General features: G+C 40.8%; 1 protein-coding gene across 1 annotated transcript in view; it reads right to left on the minus strand.

Moving 5' to 3' along the window:
- Positions 1-4371: 4371 nt before the first annotated feature.
- LOC105448945 (A disintegrin and metalloproteinase with thrombospondin motifs 9) overlaps positions 4372-17071 on the minus strand; it is a 36704-nt gene continuing 24004 nt past the window's right edge. The window contains 18 exon segments of the mRNA XM_011687846.1: positions 4372-8065; positions 8475-8668; positions 8910-9046; positions 9155-9483; positions 9885-10073; positions 11167-11358; positions 11797-12012; positions 12174-12341; positions 12474-12602; positions 13027-13167; positions 13250-13414; positions 13898-14276; positions 14473-14723; positions 14834-15000; positions 15429-15776; positions 15897-15985; positions 16180-16519; positions 16778-16929. Coding sequence (XP_011686148.1) covers positions 7976-8065; positions 8475-8668; positions 8910-9046; positions 9155-9483; positions 9885-10073; positions 11167-11358; positions 11797-12012; positions 12174-12341; positions 12474-12602; positions 13027-13167; positions 13250-13414; positions 13898-14276; positions 14473-14723; positions 14834-15000; positions 15429-15776; positions 15897-15985; positions 16180-16519; positions 16778-16929 — 3676 coding nt within the window. The 3' untranslated portion in view covers positions 4372-7975.

Below are 17071 nucleotides of genomic sequence, written 5' to 3' on the forward strand. Positions count from 1 at the left end.
CGCGCGTCAAGAGAATGGCGAACGTAATTCGGATTGGCGCTTCCTTCTCGTCCCGTTCGCGGTATTTTAACGCAATATTAACGATATTTGTAAACGATTTCTATCCGTTTCGCTCGCACGGCGGGCGCACATTTAAAGCAAGCAAAACTAAAAAAAAATAAACAAATAAATAAAAATATAAAAAGAAACGTTTATCAGGGTCTCGGGATAGATGCGTAGGACGCGAGGAAGCCGAGACTGGGGGAAGAAAACCCCTCCCCGCTGGACCTTTTCTTTCTTTACACCGCGCGTTTCAGCACTGTACCGCAAGGTCGTGACCGACCGTACGAGGGACGGCGTAATGATATTAAATAATAATACGCGAATGATATATCTTTAAATGGGCTGTGGTAGAAACAAAACAAAAAAAAAAGAAAACCTTTATATATACTTTACATAATATATATCGGGATCGGGATCCTCTCGTTTTACTCACGTACGTAAAAGGGGAAAACGGCATCTGATTCAAAAGGCGCATCTGTCTTTCGAGCGTGTGAAAGTCACTGTCCTACCGTTTTGTCACACAACGATTACCTTGCACAAAGCGTACCTAATTATATATACATATATATATACATGTATATGTATGTATGCATATGTGTATAATTATATGTGCAATATTATGTAATATGTATATGTTAATATATTATACCCGCTATATATAATTATATATAATATTAGATATAATTATATACATATTATGTAATACATGTATTATACATGTGTGTATACATATGCATAATTGATAGTAGGATCCGCCGTAATGATTGTCAATAATATATCGTACCTATCGTATTCGTCTCGATACGCGAGCAGATTATATATAAATATATTGAGCTATAGGCTGTAAATCCGAGAAACGAGATCTCGCCGTTCGGATCGGAGCGGATCCGTTCTCCGAGCGTGTGTGTACAACGTGACGCTGTCGCTTCGAGAGTCTCGGGGGGAAGATCTTGAACGAATTGAGATGAGTTTCTGTCACCCCTTCCCCTCCTCCCGCGCGTGATCTTCCTTTCGATTCGCCTTACATTTAACGCCCGTCCAAATCGGATTTGCCTGGTCATGATGGAAAAATGATTGTCGCCTTACGGGGGCGCCAATTTATGTAATAAATTTATATAATTTAGCCAATTTATATAATAATAATAGGAGGGGTTCTTTATTTAATGCAGATAACCGCGGGGTGGAGAAGGCGACAGGCCTCTGAAATCGCGTGAAATCTAATGTCTCGTTGTGTTAAAAATTACGTTCAAATTGGATTTAAACGTCAATTCTAAGCAGATTTGAATGCTTATAACTTTATATCTTTACAGACAGCCTCTTGCTAGCCGCAAGATTTACGAGAAACCGTAGATATTTACGAATGATCGTCTTATAGAGTTACAATTCAGAAATTGCCCTTAGAATTGATCCACATTTGATTAATTGTTTGTCGATTTCCGCGTCCCCGTGGCCGAGCAAATCCCATCTTGGCCGACGCGCGGCACCCCCACTGATCTTCCGCGAGCGACGTCGAAGCGGCACGACACGGCAGGGCACGCGCGTAGACGTTTGTATCAATCGCGTAGAGCGTAGTTCGCTAGCTAAAAGAAGAAAAAGAAAAAATGAAAGAAAGAAAACGAAAAAAAAAAACGAAGGGGAAAACGGTGTTTTTAGACTCTTGCTCAAACGGTCGTTTCGTTCTCATTTCCGGGCCGGGGACGGAGAAGAAACGTGGACCATTCTGTGCGCTCGATCGCGACGCGCACATATACGCGTGTACGCGCGAGGAGGTAGTCGCGAGAACGCGCGTCCCCCTTTTTAATTCAGAGATTAACTTAATCCTGCGGAGAGCAATTGAACAACTGATAGAGATATATATGTCTAAAGCAAAAATTTGCAATATGGAAATTCCTTTCTCGCTTCCCTTTTTTACACTGATACTCGGAAGAGGTCGATCGATGCGTCCGTAGGGACGCGCCTCCGCAGGATTAAAATTCGCCGCGCGCATCTCCGGCGCGTTCTGTCGCCGGAAGTTCCTCCTTCGTTCGTCCCCCATCATCTTCGGCGGCGTTTCCTCCAGGAGATCACCGAACACACGGGGACACTCCTGCACGCGGTGCGATAAACGACGAGACAAGGGGAAGTTTCGGCGTTTCGATTTTTTTTTCTCCCTTACGAGCCCTCGAATACCGGTGCGAAATTCTTGTAACGTTTAATATATATTTAATGTCAATCGCGCGATGGTAATTGTCGATCTAATTGTTGCAAGGTGTCGCGGATTTACGATGCATGCGTGTACGTATGTGTATGTGCATGTTTCGTGCGTGTATATGTGTGAATACGTGTGAAGAAGTATTTTATTTGTGCTCCCACGATGTTGATATTCGATGTATTGTCGCGGTAATATCGTGTGTAGAATGTGACATTTTCGTGTACGGTGCCCCGCGCCGGTGTTTCCCGGGGTGCGACCGCGACAAAACCCCCGTCCTTAACTTGATCGGCGATCGACGCGCGACCGGCGATTAATCGCTTATGGCGAATCTTCCACCGATGTAGACTAATTTTAATCTCGGTTCAACTTACTTTCCATCTTTTTCTAGTTTTAAAAATTGGAGAAAGATAAAAAGTAAGCGTTGTAATCGAGATTAATATTAATCTGCATTGGTGGAAATGAACATAACTCTGCGCGATTTGTCGAGTTCCTCGATCTTCCCTTCCCACGTGTCAAACACAACGAGAGACCAACGAGAGACTTCCCTCCGCGCTAGGAAAGCGGTGTTGCTCGACAAGTTAATCGATCGCCGATCGAGTTAATCGGATTTCCATCGAGGATCACCCCGAAGGGTGAAACCAAGCGAAGCTAAATGAAACGAACTTCGAATTCGAAGGGATGGCTATATAAGCGCGATTTGTGCGAGGCGCGAAGTTGAGCGTACAAAAACCACGTTCTTTGTTTTTTGTTAAGATCATAGTCGTAAGTATGTAAACCTGAGCTTAATGTACTCTCTCTCTCTCTCTCTCTCTTTATCTCTCGTAATGGAACTGTTTGTACTTTACTAGTTTATTAAACGCCCGTTTAGACTTACATTGTAGAAGAGAGTTGAGAGAAAAGGCATGTTTAAATGCGCGTCCCTCTTCGGAGTCAAAGTTTTCACTTTCCGTTTTTTTTTCCCCTCGCTCTAGCATCTACGGATATCATCTATATATGAATATAAATATATAAAAATATGTATTACGCGTACGTGAATGTCAAGTAGGAGACGCGTATCCACGTGCTTTCGCTTTGAGAGACAATTTAGTAATTTCCCGATAGTCCCGTTTTTAAGGCGTTTGCGAAGCGTGATGCTGTTCGAGCAAAATCTAGAAATCGGCAAAGATGGTCATTCTCTTTCCTCGTTTTCCTTTTTTTTTTTTTAATTTAATTCCCCTTCTTGCGTTCGAACACTCTACGACGATTAGTAAATGTGTTTTACTCAAAGTGTCCTTCCTACGTAAATTTACTTGTTCGTTCTTATAAGCTAAATAAATGGTATCTCTTTCATGTTCACGTACACGTATATTTATTGTACCCAAAAACCCTCCTCGCGCGTGTCGATCTTTTTCCCGGATAGCAACGTTTCTATTTGTGTTGGAATTAGTTATTTTTTTATATTCAGTGTGTAACAAATATATCGAGTATTTTTTTACGCATATAGCATTACGCTATTATTAACTTAGCAAAGGAAATAAAGTTTTTTGTTAAATGTTAACATTAACATTGTGATCTTTTTTTTTTTTTAAAAGATGAAATTACAACGCTTGAATTTTTATTTGTATATTTCCTTTGCATTCCCTTTTATACTTATCGATAGTATCAGATTTAAAATTCATATAGAGTCTGATTTTTTGTGTCAATCTTGAACATAAAAGAACCGTTACAATTTACAGCAAAAGGCTGAAGACTTACCACACTCATTGCAGTTCGGGAAAACTAAACAAGGATAAATGATGTAGACGAGGCGGACGAGAAGACTCCTCGCTCTTTCCCATTTCTTTCAGATACATTTTTTATTTGTTGCGCGCCTCCATCTGCAAGGAGGCGAACGAGGAGGCCGCCGCCTCGTGACTCTCGCTCCCGTTTTCCTTACTCACCAAAGAGGTACGTATTATTAAAGATAGCTGAAGACTTTAATTCAAGCATGTGCAGCAAGCCCTGCAAAACGCCAGGGATGGAGCTCTGTAGACGAGTTCTTAAGTTTTAAATTACTCTTATTTTTTTAAAGAGAGTATGTTTTCTCCTTTAAATCAATTGTATCCTCATTATTCTGTATCTGAAAGTAGTTAAGATAAAAAAAATTAAGGAATCAACAGTTTACAAGATATTTCATATTTTATTCGGACATACACTGGTTCACATAAAATCTTTACGATCACACGTCACATTGCAAAAAGAAGCCGGTATACTGACTTTCTCGACAACTACCTTTGTGTTATAAAATAAAATAAAAACAAAAATATATGTATATCTCGTGATTTGTTAAAAATTTATATAAAATGTACAATTGCCGTGTATGTAAAGAAATACTTGGGGCTGGCAGTAGAGAGAGTGAGGATTATAATTACTGAAAAGGCTATAGCGAAATCATTATATGCGTACGTGCACTGTAGACGTTGGCATGTACGTAAACGTCTATACAGTTCGCTAAGGGAGTACTTTCTTGATGTTGTACATCACAAATCATTTAGATGTAATAAGTCATTTCCAGATATGTATAGATGAGTTTTCATTGTACCAGGTTTTGTCCCAACTGACAGTTAAAAAGATCGCTTTTACACCGAAGGGAGTCTTTGAAATTATGCCTATATCAATAAAACGATTCTATTATATCGATCTATATCTACGGATTACGATAAAAAAACACATATAAAAGGCGGATGTCCATAATTATATTATTGTTATATCCGATGTTTTTTTTTTTCATTACTTTAATACAAGCCTATCATGATATACAGACAGAAGCGTCACATGTTTTTTCCAATAGTCCTTCAGGCTAACTCGAAAGCGATTTAATAAAATTATTGAGAGGTAGTAACACACAATTGCCCGTTATTTCTTTCCCATTTTTAATATCTTCATGCAACTAAATTAAAAAAAAAAATTCGATCGAAGATAGCCTGTTTAAATTTTTAATTAAAAAAAATATCAGTTTATCATTTATTTTCTCTCGTGAAACTTAATTCGCTACAAATCTTTTATCTTCAATGGTTAAAATATTTTCGTCGAGAGTGAAATAACAGCGAATCAATCAAAAAATCTATAATTAAAAGAATGTAATCCTGGGACTCTGTATATCACGATAGAGGAGTTGCGTTGCAAAGACGCCCATCTAACAGGCATTAGAACACTTACTGACGTTTAATGTACACATTGTACGTGACACGTTGCCGGCGATGGAATTGTAAAACAACGGATTCTCACACGTGCTTTTAATTATCGAGCAACAACCGACCAATTATAGCTGCCTGCGATATATTAGATATGTAAGTTCGCGGCACAGCGAACGTGCCCTTCTCCGCGCTAAATTGGCCCTGCGGCAGTTACATCGTCCGCAAAGTCGAGTTCGAGGGTGCTGCTGGGCGGCATCGTGGGTGCCTCGTAGTGTAAAATTCGGCACGAGACGCACTTAGGGCATATGCGAGGGACAACGTCGCCGTTAAATAATGCCTCCGCCTTTGACGATTGCACGCGGTGCAATCCGTAGAGCACGTAGCAGTCGATCTGCCGAGCACCGTCCGCCACTAACTTTGCTAATGTTAATACAAGAATTAAGTAAACATCGCGTTCCTTTACACATAGAGTTTTTTTCCTCGAAACTGTCGCGACTAACGTCACACGTTAATTTCGGCACTGCTTCGGAAATGCTTATCTTGAGGGAGACGCCGTTCCTGCTCGCGCCTTACGAGACAGATTCGCGCTACTCTCCATCCTCGTCAAATCTTATTATGCTACAACGTGGCCAAGAGACTGGCAGATTATACTGCACTTAACGCTACACGCTTAAGCGGATTATAACTTAAATTACATATACATATACCATATAATAACATTAACTATGGCAGTCTGTCGAAATACGCGTATTTATATAGCTAACAGGCGTCCGAGTTAAAGGCCAAAGCGTCCAGCGAACTGTGGGCACTCTAACGTTCACATCTAATGACGCGAGTGTCGCGATCGTTAGGGAAAGGGCGTTTTATTGTACTGACCAATCTTGTTGGTTGGTTGGTAATGTAAAAAAAAAAAAGGAAAACTAATCGTCACCGCGTTCACGCGTCGACGTCGTCCCTAAGTTGGCGCGGTGCGATGAAAACTCCTTAGGCTTTACTACTACTTCATAGTATAAATATTATTGGCTTTTGTACAAATTTTCGTGGATCTGCTTCAGTAATACGATATTGCGCGTGACGTAGCTAGAAAATGGATTTTGCTCTCTTGATCTCGATTTTGATTTGCTCTTCTTTCGTTCGAGTTTCGCGAATAAATGCGGAACGTCCTTGAATATAAGTTTCGCAAACTTCATTTCGATCAACTTGAAGCCGAATCCTCCTTAACGAAAGGATCAATACTTTATTTTTCTCGTAAAAGAGAAGGAATGGACCTCAGTAAATATCTTCGAATGTGCATTCATTTGTCAAAAAATATGTTTGCCAAGCAACAAGAAATGAGTCGCAAGGCAATTCTACATTAAGGAAGAAATAGCATCAATGTTCTAAGTAGAGACAGTTTGCAAAACTATTCCCCGTGACGTCCTACATGACGCTTTTTTTCTTTTTAGAAGCGAGAACGAAAGTATATCGGGTATAGATATCATTAATAAATGCAGTGCATCCATTTTCGAACTACTTTACACAGCGTACGCGCTGTGAACCTTACTAGTAGAGATTTATTCATTTTACACACGCCTACGTTTTCTATTAATGTTATTGCGATACCTTCGAGATAAAACGGACGATACTTTCCTATATTCGCGCGCGATGCGAAGTAAGAAGGAAAAATAATATCCTACAGCTTGTTTAATCAATCATTTTACGAGAGTTTGTTTCTACGTCTCGTCGCAAGCGGAGAAACGCCGTAACGAAACGTCCAACTTGCGCGAAAGCCGTCAACTCTGAATATACATTCCTATCTGGAAGCTACAGATTGTCGTTAATTGTTCTAGTACCAAGATGTTAAGCAAGGTACTCATCTCAATTAGACTTACATAAACTCTACATCGATATTTTATCATTAAAAATTAAAAATAAGACATCGAATTCCCCCCCTTAACGTCTCTTCCCCTTTTAAAATCGATGGGACAGATGTAGAAAAACGGCAGTGCAACACGATAAGAGCAAACTGTAGGATCGTAAGATCATCGAAAGAGAGCATTAATATTAATCGTGAGGTGTTCGTAGAATACAATGCCATATTGTCGATTACTTTAGGTTTGTATATGAAATGCATACGACGATTACTATTTCGATATCGATCGATTACGCCTGCTGGAAATTCGATGGCGAGGAAACGCCTCGCAATTACAAAAAAATATTCACTTTAGAATAATGATCGCTTACCTTTCATTCTTTTTTCTAGTTGCGAACTTTCTAGGTTTTTGCATAGAGACACACACTTTCTACTACACACGTAATCGTAGCTCATAATCTGTAATAATCGCACATGCGTGACGGCAGTGATAGATTGTACATCGTGTCATGTGCATTCCGCTATATCGGTCGCCGGGGTCCACGAGTTTCGGTATCGCTCGATCTCCAATATACGTATATTGGGGAAAAATATATATATGTATATAGACTTCTTTCCGGGAGCTACTAGAAACTAATCGAATTTAAAGCAAATCGGTGGTTATGACACCGCGATTCGCAGTCGCGGGATCATAGGACAGATATAGATGTAAGTACCAAAGATTGATGGCTGTGACTAGGGAGGTAATACGTCCAGCTTTAGGCCCGTCCTCGGCTTGCAGAAGCCGCAATAACCGCCGCATTTACCGACGATTCGTTGATTATTCTAAGTAACATTCAAGAATATGCCTGTGTTAGAATATATTCTCAAAAGTTAACAATTAAAAATTAAAAGCGCGCAGAAAGAAAACCTTTTTGTATTTTTAATTTGTCTTTCCTATCCAGTCGAAATAAAATTATTAGAATCTATTGGTCTGTAGAAATTATTAGTCTTCTAAGAAGAAGATCGGAGAGCTTTCTTCCGAATGAAAAGATACATTGAAGCCAAATGATTGCGTTTATCAGCGAACTTTTCAGAATTTTTTGGTATTAATTTCGTATTCGATTCTATAAACGTGTACGTGAGATATGAAATAGTAGAAGAAGAAATATATAAAACAAAGAGAAAATGTGTTAAATTTGCAGTGACTCTTAAATAGATCGTTGATTTCCCTTTCAATTAACTGATTACTTACAATTCTATTGATTGCGAGAGAAGCGCTCGAGGTTTCCTTCACCCAGGTAATTTCTGGCGATAATCCCAAGGCGGTTCCTCTCAGATTGATGCTGAAACGTCCTTGTGGACACTCGATGAGGCTGTAGCAATCGCCGGCTTTGCCATACTCCACGCGCTGCATCCCTTTCGTCCACGAAAACGTGTAATCGTTCGCTAAACATAAAACATCTCCAATGCATCTCCAGTGCACAGAATTGCGTATAATGTATGTAAAAAATATATATAATAATAAAATGTACAATGTATAATAATTAAAAAACATATCGTAAACGTATATTCCCCCCCCCCCCGCAAAACACGACTGCCGCTGTGAGCGTAATTGTTAAGCTATGATTAAAAATAAAAAAGTTACACATAAACCTAAAGTTACACATAAATCGAACGTTGTGCTCACCTATAATGTAGAGCTTCGCCGGATCTATGCGCACCCTCTTGAACATCGTTCTGCCGGACACCGTTCCCAATTCGGACACGCAGTTGCAACTGTCATTTCTCTGACCATTGAACGGACACGTGTTTGGGTTCCTTAATCTGAACACACCGAAATCAAATTCATTACAGGACGTCACACGAAATTGTTGAACTTTTGGGAGAGTAATGCTCTAATTAGCACCGAGAACGGAGCAATAATTTGCCAACCTCTTGTCGTAGATTTCCGCGTAGTTCTCGCTGTCGCCGGCCGGCAAAGTCAGGTACTCCCGCGGCTCGGCGCTCGACATTCCGTGACAATAAACAGTCATGTTTCTACCGCCAATTAACAACGGATATTCGCCGTCCGCGGTGGCTTTGAGTCGTTTCTGGATTTCGAGACAGCTGACCGGGCCGCATCTCCTTTGATTGCACTTACGTTTACGCTGCGGTTTGTATTCAGCTGGACAGTGGAACCGCGCTACTTTCTTGCCATCGAATGCGTCGTGGCAATAAAGTCTGCGGATCTGCCGACCTTTGCGTCCGCAAGGATGGCTACACTGTAGAAATAAACGAGAAAAATATTAGATAACAGAGGAAGAGTTACAGGAGAAAAATTAATGATGAGAAAATGGAGAGAACAGAAAGAGGATAGAGAAAGCTTAACGCTTTTTGCTATGAATAACCATGTTATTTACGATATCCAAAAATCAGTTAATCAATTAATTTATTAAAAATTAAAATATAATTGATTATAAACTATATAAAATTTTTTCTTTCTCTTAAGAGATATTAAATTTTACACACACAAAATTAAGCGAGTTATTTTCTTTTTTTCACTAAAGTTAATAAATTTTAAGATAAAACGTAGAAGCTATTTAAAGTCCTTTCTTAGCTATCGCTGTAATATACACTAATCTATATACGATGTTATGACTTCAATTTCAAAGAGCGCACTCACTTTTCTCCAAGTGCCAGCAGTCCAATAATATTTATCGCTGCACTCGCGCAGTTTACAAATCTGTTCGCCGACCGGCTTTTGATCCATCGGGCAACCGTCCGTTTGAGTTGGGTCGATCCATCCGTAACGATTTACTCGATGGCAAGTGACTGCACGATGTTGTATTCCCTCGCCGCATTCCGCCGAACACTTGGGGGGGAAAAATAAACACATCTATAAATCTTTTATTTCCGTTAAGTGAATCTTTGTCAAGAGAAATAAGAAAACGCAAGCGCGCTGGGTTTGTTACAATACTTCTGTCGACAATCGTGTCTTGATGAAAGGAGTAATGAAAATGAAAATCGTAATGAAAGAATGCATCGGTAAATCGCGAATTGAAAACAATTGCATATTTATTCGCAACTAAGATTACGTAACTAGATTACGAGTATAGTCCACTCGATTCAAATGGAATAGAATATGTAATTTTCGCTTAGCTGAGCTTCTGCTAATCTACCGACGGTTCGCTCGACGGAACAATAGGATACATTCTCTCATTGTAATACGAAATTATGCAATCAATTTAAATACATGCCCATGCGTAATCTGGAACAAAAGTGTATTTATATCTATGATGTATTCCAGGCCATTATCATTTCATTAAGACCATAAACCGACCGGCGGTTGTATGATTGCACTGTACAGTACGGCGACTGTATAATACGCGGCGGTTTTCACCTTCCCAGAATATTTTACTGATATTAGTGTTGTGCACGAATATTACAGATGCAGTAGTATATTCCCTAAAATATGTCCGCTAGGCGGAGTGCAAGTTATACACGTTAGTGATCAAATGTCGTAATTTCACGCTCATTAAGTGGGGAAACACTCTCCGTATACGTATTTCTCGATAAATGTAATGTGGGATTAATAACATGCATGAGAGAGGTCTCCATCGTTTTGAAGGAGAATGTTAAATTGAAAACTTCTCTCGGATCTGATCCTGATGAGTTATCAAGGTATACCATGCATCTTCCATAGTTCACCACAGTGTTTCTGGAACCCGTTTTCCATGTGCGATTCAATTAGGATTAGTTGTTTATGCCAATAGTCGTAAATGCCAGTAATCAGTTATTTCCCCCTTGTGCCGTATGTACCACCAACATTCGCGTGCGTGTAAAGACCCGACTTGTGACTTTCGTGCTCATTTTACTCAAGGCTGAGTGAAATCTTCGTGAGAGATTGGACATAGCAGCGTATATTATACGATTGCGGGATCGCTGGCGTAAGGTTTTGAGGATACCTCCGACCAGGTGCCCTCTTGCCAGATAAAATCGCAGGCAACGCGCTGGCATATTCTCTGCGATTTCGGTTTGCGCGCTTTCGATCTCAAGCACTGCTCGTCCTTAACGGGTACTTCCGGCCCATGGTTGCCTCTTCTCATCGTGCATTCCACTCTGCGCGTTTGAATCCCGGTGCCGCACGATTTCGAGCACTGCAAAATATTTCGATTCGGTGCAAACATCTGGCCGCACGCATCGTCATCGGCGACGGTAAAGTTTTCGACGCCACCGTCGCATCGGCACACGTTCGAATATCGAATAGGATATCCGCCGAATCGTTTTGACTGTTCTATCACGTTTATAGTTCGTTAAAATAAGATGGATTAAGAGAAGTTCCGTTTTGGAATATTTCGCTTAAGAATATAGTTCTCCTAAAACGCTGCTCCGTTCGCCAATATTTTTAAAACGCCTATATTTTTCTTTTCTTCATTGATTCTTCGTATAAAATACAATTCCGATAAAACGTTAACTTAGTTGCTATGTCTGATTGATTTATTTTTCTTGAATATTAAAAAATTGAAAAAGAATAAAAAAAAGACAATAGCAAGAAACGATGCTTCAAATAATTTCACTAGATGCGGTTTACTTACCGGAGTCCAACTAGACATTCTCCATCTGCGAACGATGTTAGACTCCAGACTGTTCTCCCTGCTGCTTTTAGGACTTCTGCAAGATTCTTTCTGACATCTCCTGATGTGTTTCGGTTGTTCGTCACTACACTCCTTGTGTGGTAGAATTTCACCGCGATGACTTTGACAGCGGACTTGACGATACTGGAATCCGTTACCGCAATCCGTTGCGTCGCACTAAATCATAAAAATCGTCGAAAGTATTATTAGTCAGGAGAATTACTATATTACATTTATATTTTTATTTTCGCAATAGATATATTCTGGAATATATGTAGTCTAAATGTAGTATAAAAAAAAAATATATATAATTTTATATACGGGAAATGTTTCAGTACCTCGCTCCAATCACCGGTATTCCAAGACGGGCACGGGTGACGATTGCACGCGATCTTGGCGATCGGTTGATTGGAGTCGCAATAATATTCAGGCACAACCAGCCCGGTTTCCGAGGATACACATCTCACTATCCTGCTTCTGTATCCTATATTGCACTTTCGCGAGCACTATACGTAAATAACGAAACAATATTATTACGAATTACAAACTGCAAATTTAAAAACTTGTGAAAATTTTAAAATCTATCGGACTATACAAATCAGTCGTACATCCTAATCGAATACAATAAATAAGCCCACCTCTCCGAACGATTCTGCGTGCCATTTGTAGCCCGAGTGGAACGTGATACCGTTGCTGTCAATTTCATTTTCTTGTGGGAACGAATCTTCACGTGGGGGATTCGTTGAAGTGGTCGGCGGCAGGCTCACCTAAAAAAAACAAGACTCTTTTATAAGTGTTGTATTATAAAAGAACATAAAAATATTAAAAAGAATTAGTTTAATCAATAACTGCAATGGTATTAATTGCCTTTACATTCTTAATTGCATTCTGAATGTAATTAATTTTAATGTACATTAAACTTTTTCGTAATACTCTGCGTTTTCGTTCTACTGTAAATTATTATTTAAAACAGATATCATTAAAATAATCAATTTAGTTTTTTGCTTTAAGAGCAGTGATATATTGATTTCTTCTCCAATTTTTTCTTCGTGAAAATTTAAACGTGCTTAATTTCTATTTCGTGGTAATTATAGTAACATTATTTTATTATTTTATATTCGAATCTTTTGTAAGTCGATTGTATTGCTACACCAAAAATTGTTTTCGTCAATAAAAATATAATGCACTTACTACAGTAGGACATGGTTTCAGCGTGCAAGTAACCGTTGTCTCTGGTTTCTCAGCAACGGGACATTCGTCACTCGGTGCACCCTCTACAGTCTTGCAAACGACTTTCCTTCGCGACGTTCCCTCGCCGCATGTCACTGAACACTGCACAACGAGAGACTAGATTCAACCCAAGATAGCTTATTAAACGCACGGTAACGAAGTAAAATTGTCCAATGTACTGTACCGGACTCCACTCGCCGGCAACCCAGCTGTGACATTTGGGACCGGCATCGCAGACCTCCGTCGTCACGATCGGCATACCGCTGCAGAAGGTGCGCGATACCACGCGATTCTCGACCTGGCACCAGGAGGCTCTGTGCCGTTTGCCCATGCCGCAGGTCACGGAGCACTAAAATATTCCACGGTAATCATTAATCCAAATTATTCACGAATATTATCCAGCATTGCATCAAATATTTGACAGATCAGTATTTCAAAAGGTTCTGATTTTTAAGAGAAAAATTAGTTTAATCAATAATTGCAGTGGTATTAATTGCTTTTTCTTAAATACATTCTGAATATGTAATTAATTTTAATGTACATTTTTCGTAATACTCTGCAATTTCGTTCTTACTATAAGTTATTGTTTAAAGTACATATCACTAAAGTAAAATTTAGTTTTACTTTAAGAGCAGTGACATTGATATTGACAGCGATATTGATTTCTTCTCTAATTTTTTCTTCGTAAAAATTTAAATACACTTAATTTTCAAAGACAAATCTGTTCTCCTGTGCTCTATATAGCATATTAAAATGCGTTTCTTCACAGCTAATATAAAATATTTGATTTTAATGTGCCATTTCACATATCTCCGTGTAGCGCGTGTCTTACCGGACTCCACTCTCCTAGATCCCACTTCGGACAGGCCTCTTGATTGCACGTCCTCTTGAGATGCTTCTCCTGCCTGGCGCAGTTCTCGTCCCGCACCTGCCGGTCCTTCGGATCAACGCACACCGCGCTTCTCAATTGCACCCCGCCGCCGCACGAGACACTGCAGGCGTTCCACTCGCTGTAACTCCAATGTGCGTCGTCGCAAGGACCTACGCACGCCTGATGCTCGCTCGGTTTCTCGACGTGCAGGCACGCGTGCGCCGGTATCGGCCGCGGTGGATGCGACGAGTCCAGCAAAATTTGGACGCATCGCGAGCTGACGGTTCGCATGCCCGGGCCACAGTGATTCGAGCACTCGGACATAGATGTTATTTGCCATCTGCAAAGCATTTAAATGGACTGAGTAACTAAAATTGTCTTTGACTACAGTATATGCACAAAATAGTGCGTATATCCCTTCTGTGACTTTGTCTCATAAATTTTTAATCTTTCCAAGTAACGGATTAGTAATACGTTAGCAACTCTATTTTCCCGATATTACTGATTCCGCAATTTCACAAGCGTTCCTGACTCACTGTAGTGTACAATACGCGTTGCACATCTGATTCTCCTCCTGCGGCTTTTCCTCGTTTCTGCAATAAGCGTCGGGCACCGCGTCCTTGTGCTCGGTGCTCCTACACTCGGCCTTACGATACTTCATACCCTGGCACATCCGGTTGCAGGTCGACCAGTCGCTGAGCAGCCACGTGTAGCTGTTTAGAATTCCTTTCGGCACGGTATACTCGTACGTGATTTGCGGTGGATAAACGTTTCCCACGGACAATATCTGGAATTCCGTATTCTCGGTTGAAGCGCAGTCTCGCACACCCGCCGGTCGCCGGAGAAACTACTTTTAGCTAAGTGACGCAATTGTAAAATGTAAACGGTGAAACCTGCCTCCAAAATTAAATCGATGCCGGTGGGCCGGGAACTGTTCAGCCGTTCCACAATCGATTCCGGTCCGCTGTATTCGATAGTGACGCCCGGATGCACGATCACCTTACGATGCATCACCATAAAGTTCCCGTTTAGAACGTACTCGCCGTCCTCGCCAATCCGCAGCGCTGTATAACAATAGGTTGAAATAGTTTCAGAAATTAATAAGGTGGAAGAATTTTCATATATAGAAAATATGTTATTTAGTAATAATATACATGTCAATGTATTATCACTAAATTCCAAAGTCTAAATTAACGAGGGTTTTATTAAACTACGGCCTTTTTTTAGTAATCGAGGCGCACGGCCTTAATCTTTAGAAGTTATTATTACAGTTAATGTAATAATAAATTTAGTAATAATATATATATCAATATGTAAAGGTATAGAAGGTTAATAATAGAACATTCATTTCATTTACAATAAATCTTCACGTATAATTTTCTTTACAATAACACGACAACTATTTTTATATGATAATATTATGCGTTTAGACGTAACGTTTTCGTTACATTAAAAGTCTATTCAACGTATAAGTAATGCAGGAAAATCTTACCGAGATAATTACTGTCGTTGTGAGAGCCCAGCCATCCGTGTTGTTTAATGTCAATGTAGCTGCTGCCGGCAGGGATCTTAGCTACCCTGGTGTAACCGTATACGCTGGCGTTGTAGGCGCCCGCGATCCTCTGACACGTGGCGTTGTCGCCTCTGCAGACCCCGCAGGTGTCGAGTTCGGCCGTCGAATTCAAGACGTGATCGCATCCAGCGGGCTTGCACTGGCCGTTAACGCATATGTGAAAAGTGTCGGGGCCGCATGGCGTCCCGTCGATCACTTTGTCGCGTAACATGTAATACTGATTGCTCTCCACTTGACAGTACAGTTTGCAGCGGTCCTGCGGCAGTACTGTAAAAGAAAATTTCTAAAATCGTATCTTCCTCACGTGCTTCCTCGGACATTGGAGATAGGATTAAGTCCATCGCATAGATGAATTAAAACATGAATAAAAAATATATAATTACTTACTTCTGGTATACTTTGCATGCCACTTGACATCTCTAGCAAGATTCTGAATGTTAAAGTTGTTGTTGTCGAATTTCGAGCACTGCTGTTCTCTGTAAAATAAAAATAAATAAAAAAATGAATACAAGAACTAATAATCAACTCGCTATCAATACATTTTAACGTCCAAGCAATTATATTCTTATATTTGGCTTTATCGGTCGTCAGACGCCTCTTAAAACCGCCAGTTAATCGACCGATCTGTGCTCTTGAGAATTTATGCAGTAAATGTCTGCGAGACACATACCTGAAGTCTGGACTACCTGGCGGGCACTCTCTGGTGCCGCAGCTGCGGTACTTGACGCGCTCGCCGATGCAGTAATTTCCGCCGTTCTTCGGCGGCGGATTGTCGCACTCGCGGTACTTCCGCTTGACGCCGCCGCCGCAGGTCCGCGAGCACTCGCCGTACCTTCCCCACTCGCCCCACTGGCCGTGCACCGGCTCGAGGTTCTGGCGCGAGACGCACTCGCCGCGATGGCACCATTTATCGGCGCCGCAGGGTGTGCCGTCGGCCCAGGGCATGTGCTGAGTGTGACACTGCTGATGGTGATCCCACAGTGGCGCGGTGCACCACAGTCTCCTACACACTGCCTGGCCGGTAACCGACCAAGCCCTCAATTTACTTCAATTCTTAAGCGAATTTCGATGGAAAATATCTCCGATTACAATTAGTAAACATTCCTCGCGAAGGATACCGCAAAACATCCGTAAAAAAAAAACCAAAGACATAGGCTGAATAAAATTAAAAAAAAAAGCGAGAGAACGGAACGTTCTCCCCATTTTATTCGCGATACGGTCGCAAATATGCGTCAATCAAACGCGTGAATAGAACGTTTTCGACTTACCATCACTCACCATGTGAGGACAGATTCTGGATCCTTGCCCGAAGACGAGCTCGCACTGTTTGTTCTCCGAATAGTCTTCGCCGGGTAACCGACCGTTTTGTCTCTCCAGCATCTTGCTGGGCTCGTCGAGCAAACAGTTGGCATATCCGGCTCTGGAGCAAAAAGTCATATCGCGAATTAATGAGGATTCCCGATCCCGCAAATCAGGAGAGAGAGAGAGAGAAAGCTGTTCACTCGAGTAGCCTTTGCGGATTATATACGTCTTGTTGACAATGTGTGAAACGGCGTATTATG

Source organism: Wasmannia auropunctata, unplaced genomic scaffold (genome assembly GCF_000956235.1).
Source record: "Wasmannia auropunctata unplaced genomic scaffold, wasmannia.A_1.0 LD336078.1, whole genome shotgun sequence".
Classification (NCBI taxonomy): Eukaryota; Metazoa; Arthropoda; class Insecta; order Hymenoptera; family Formicidae; genus Wasmannia; species Wasmannia auropunctata.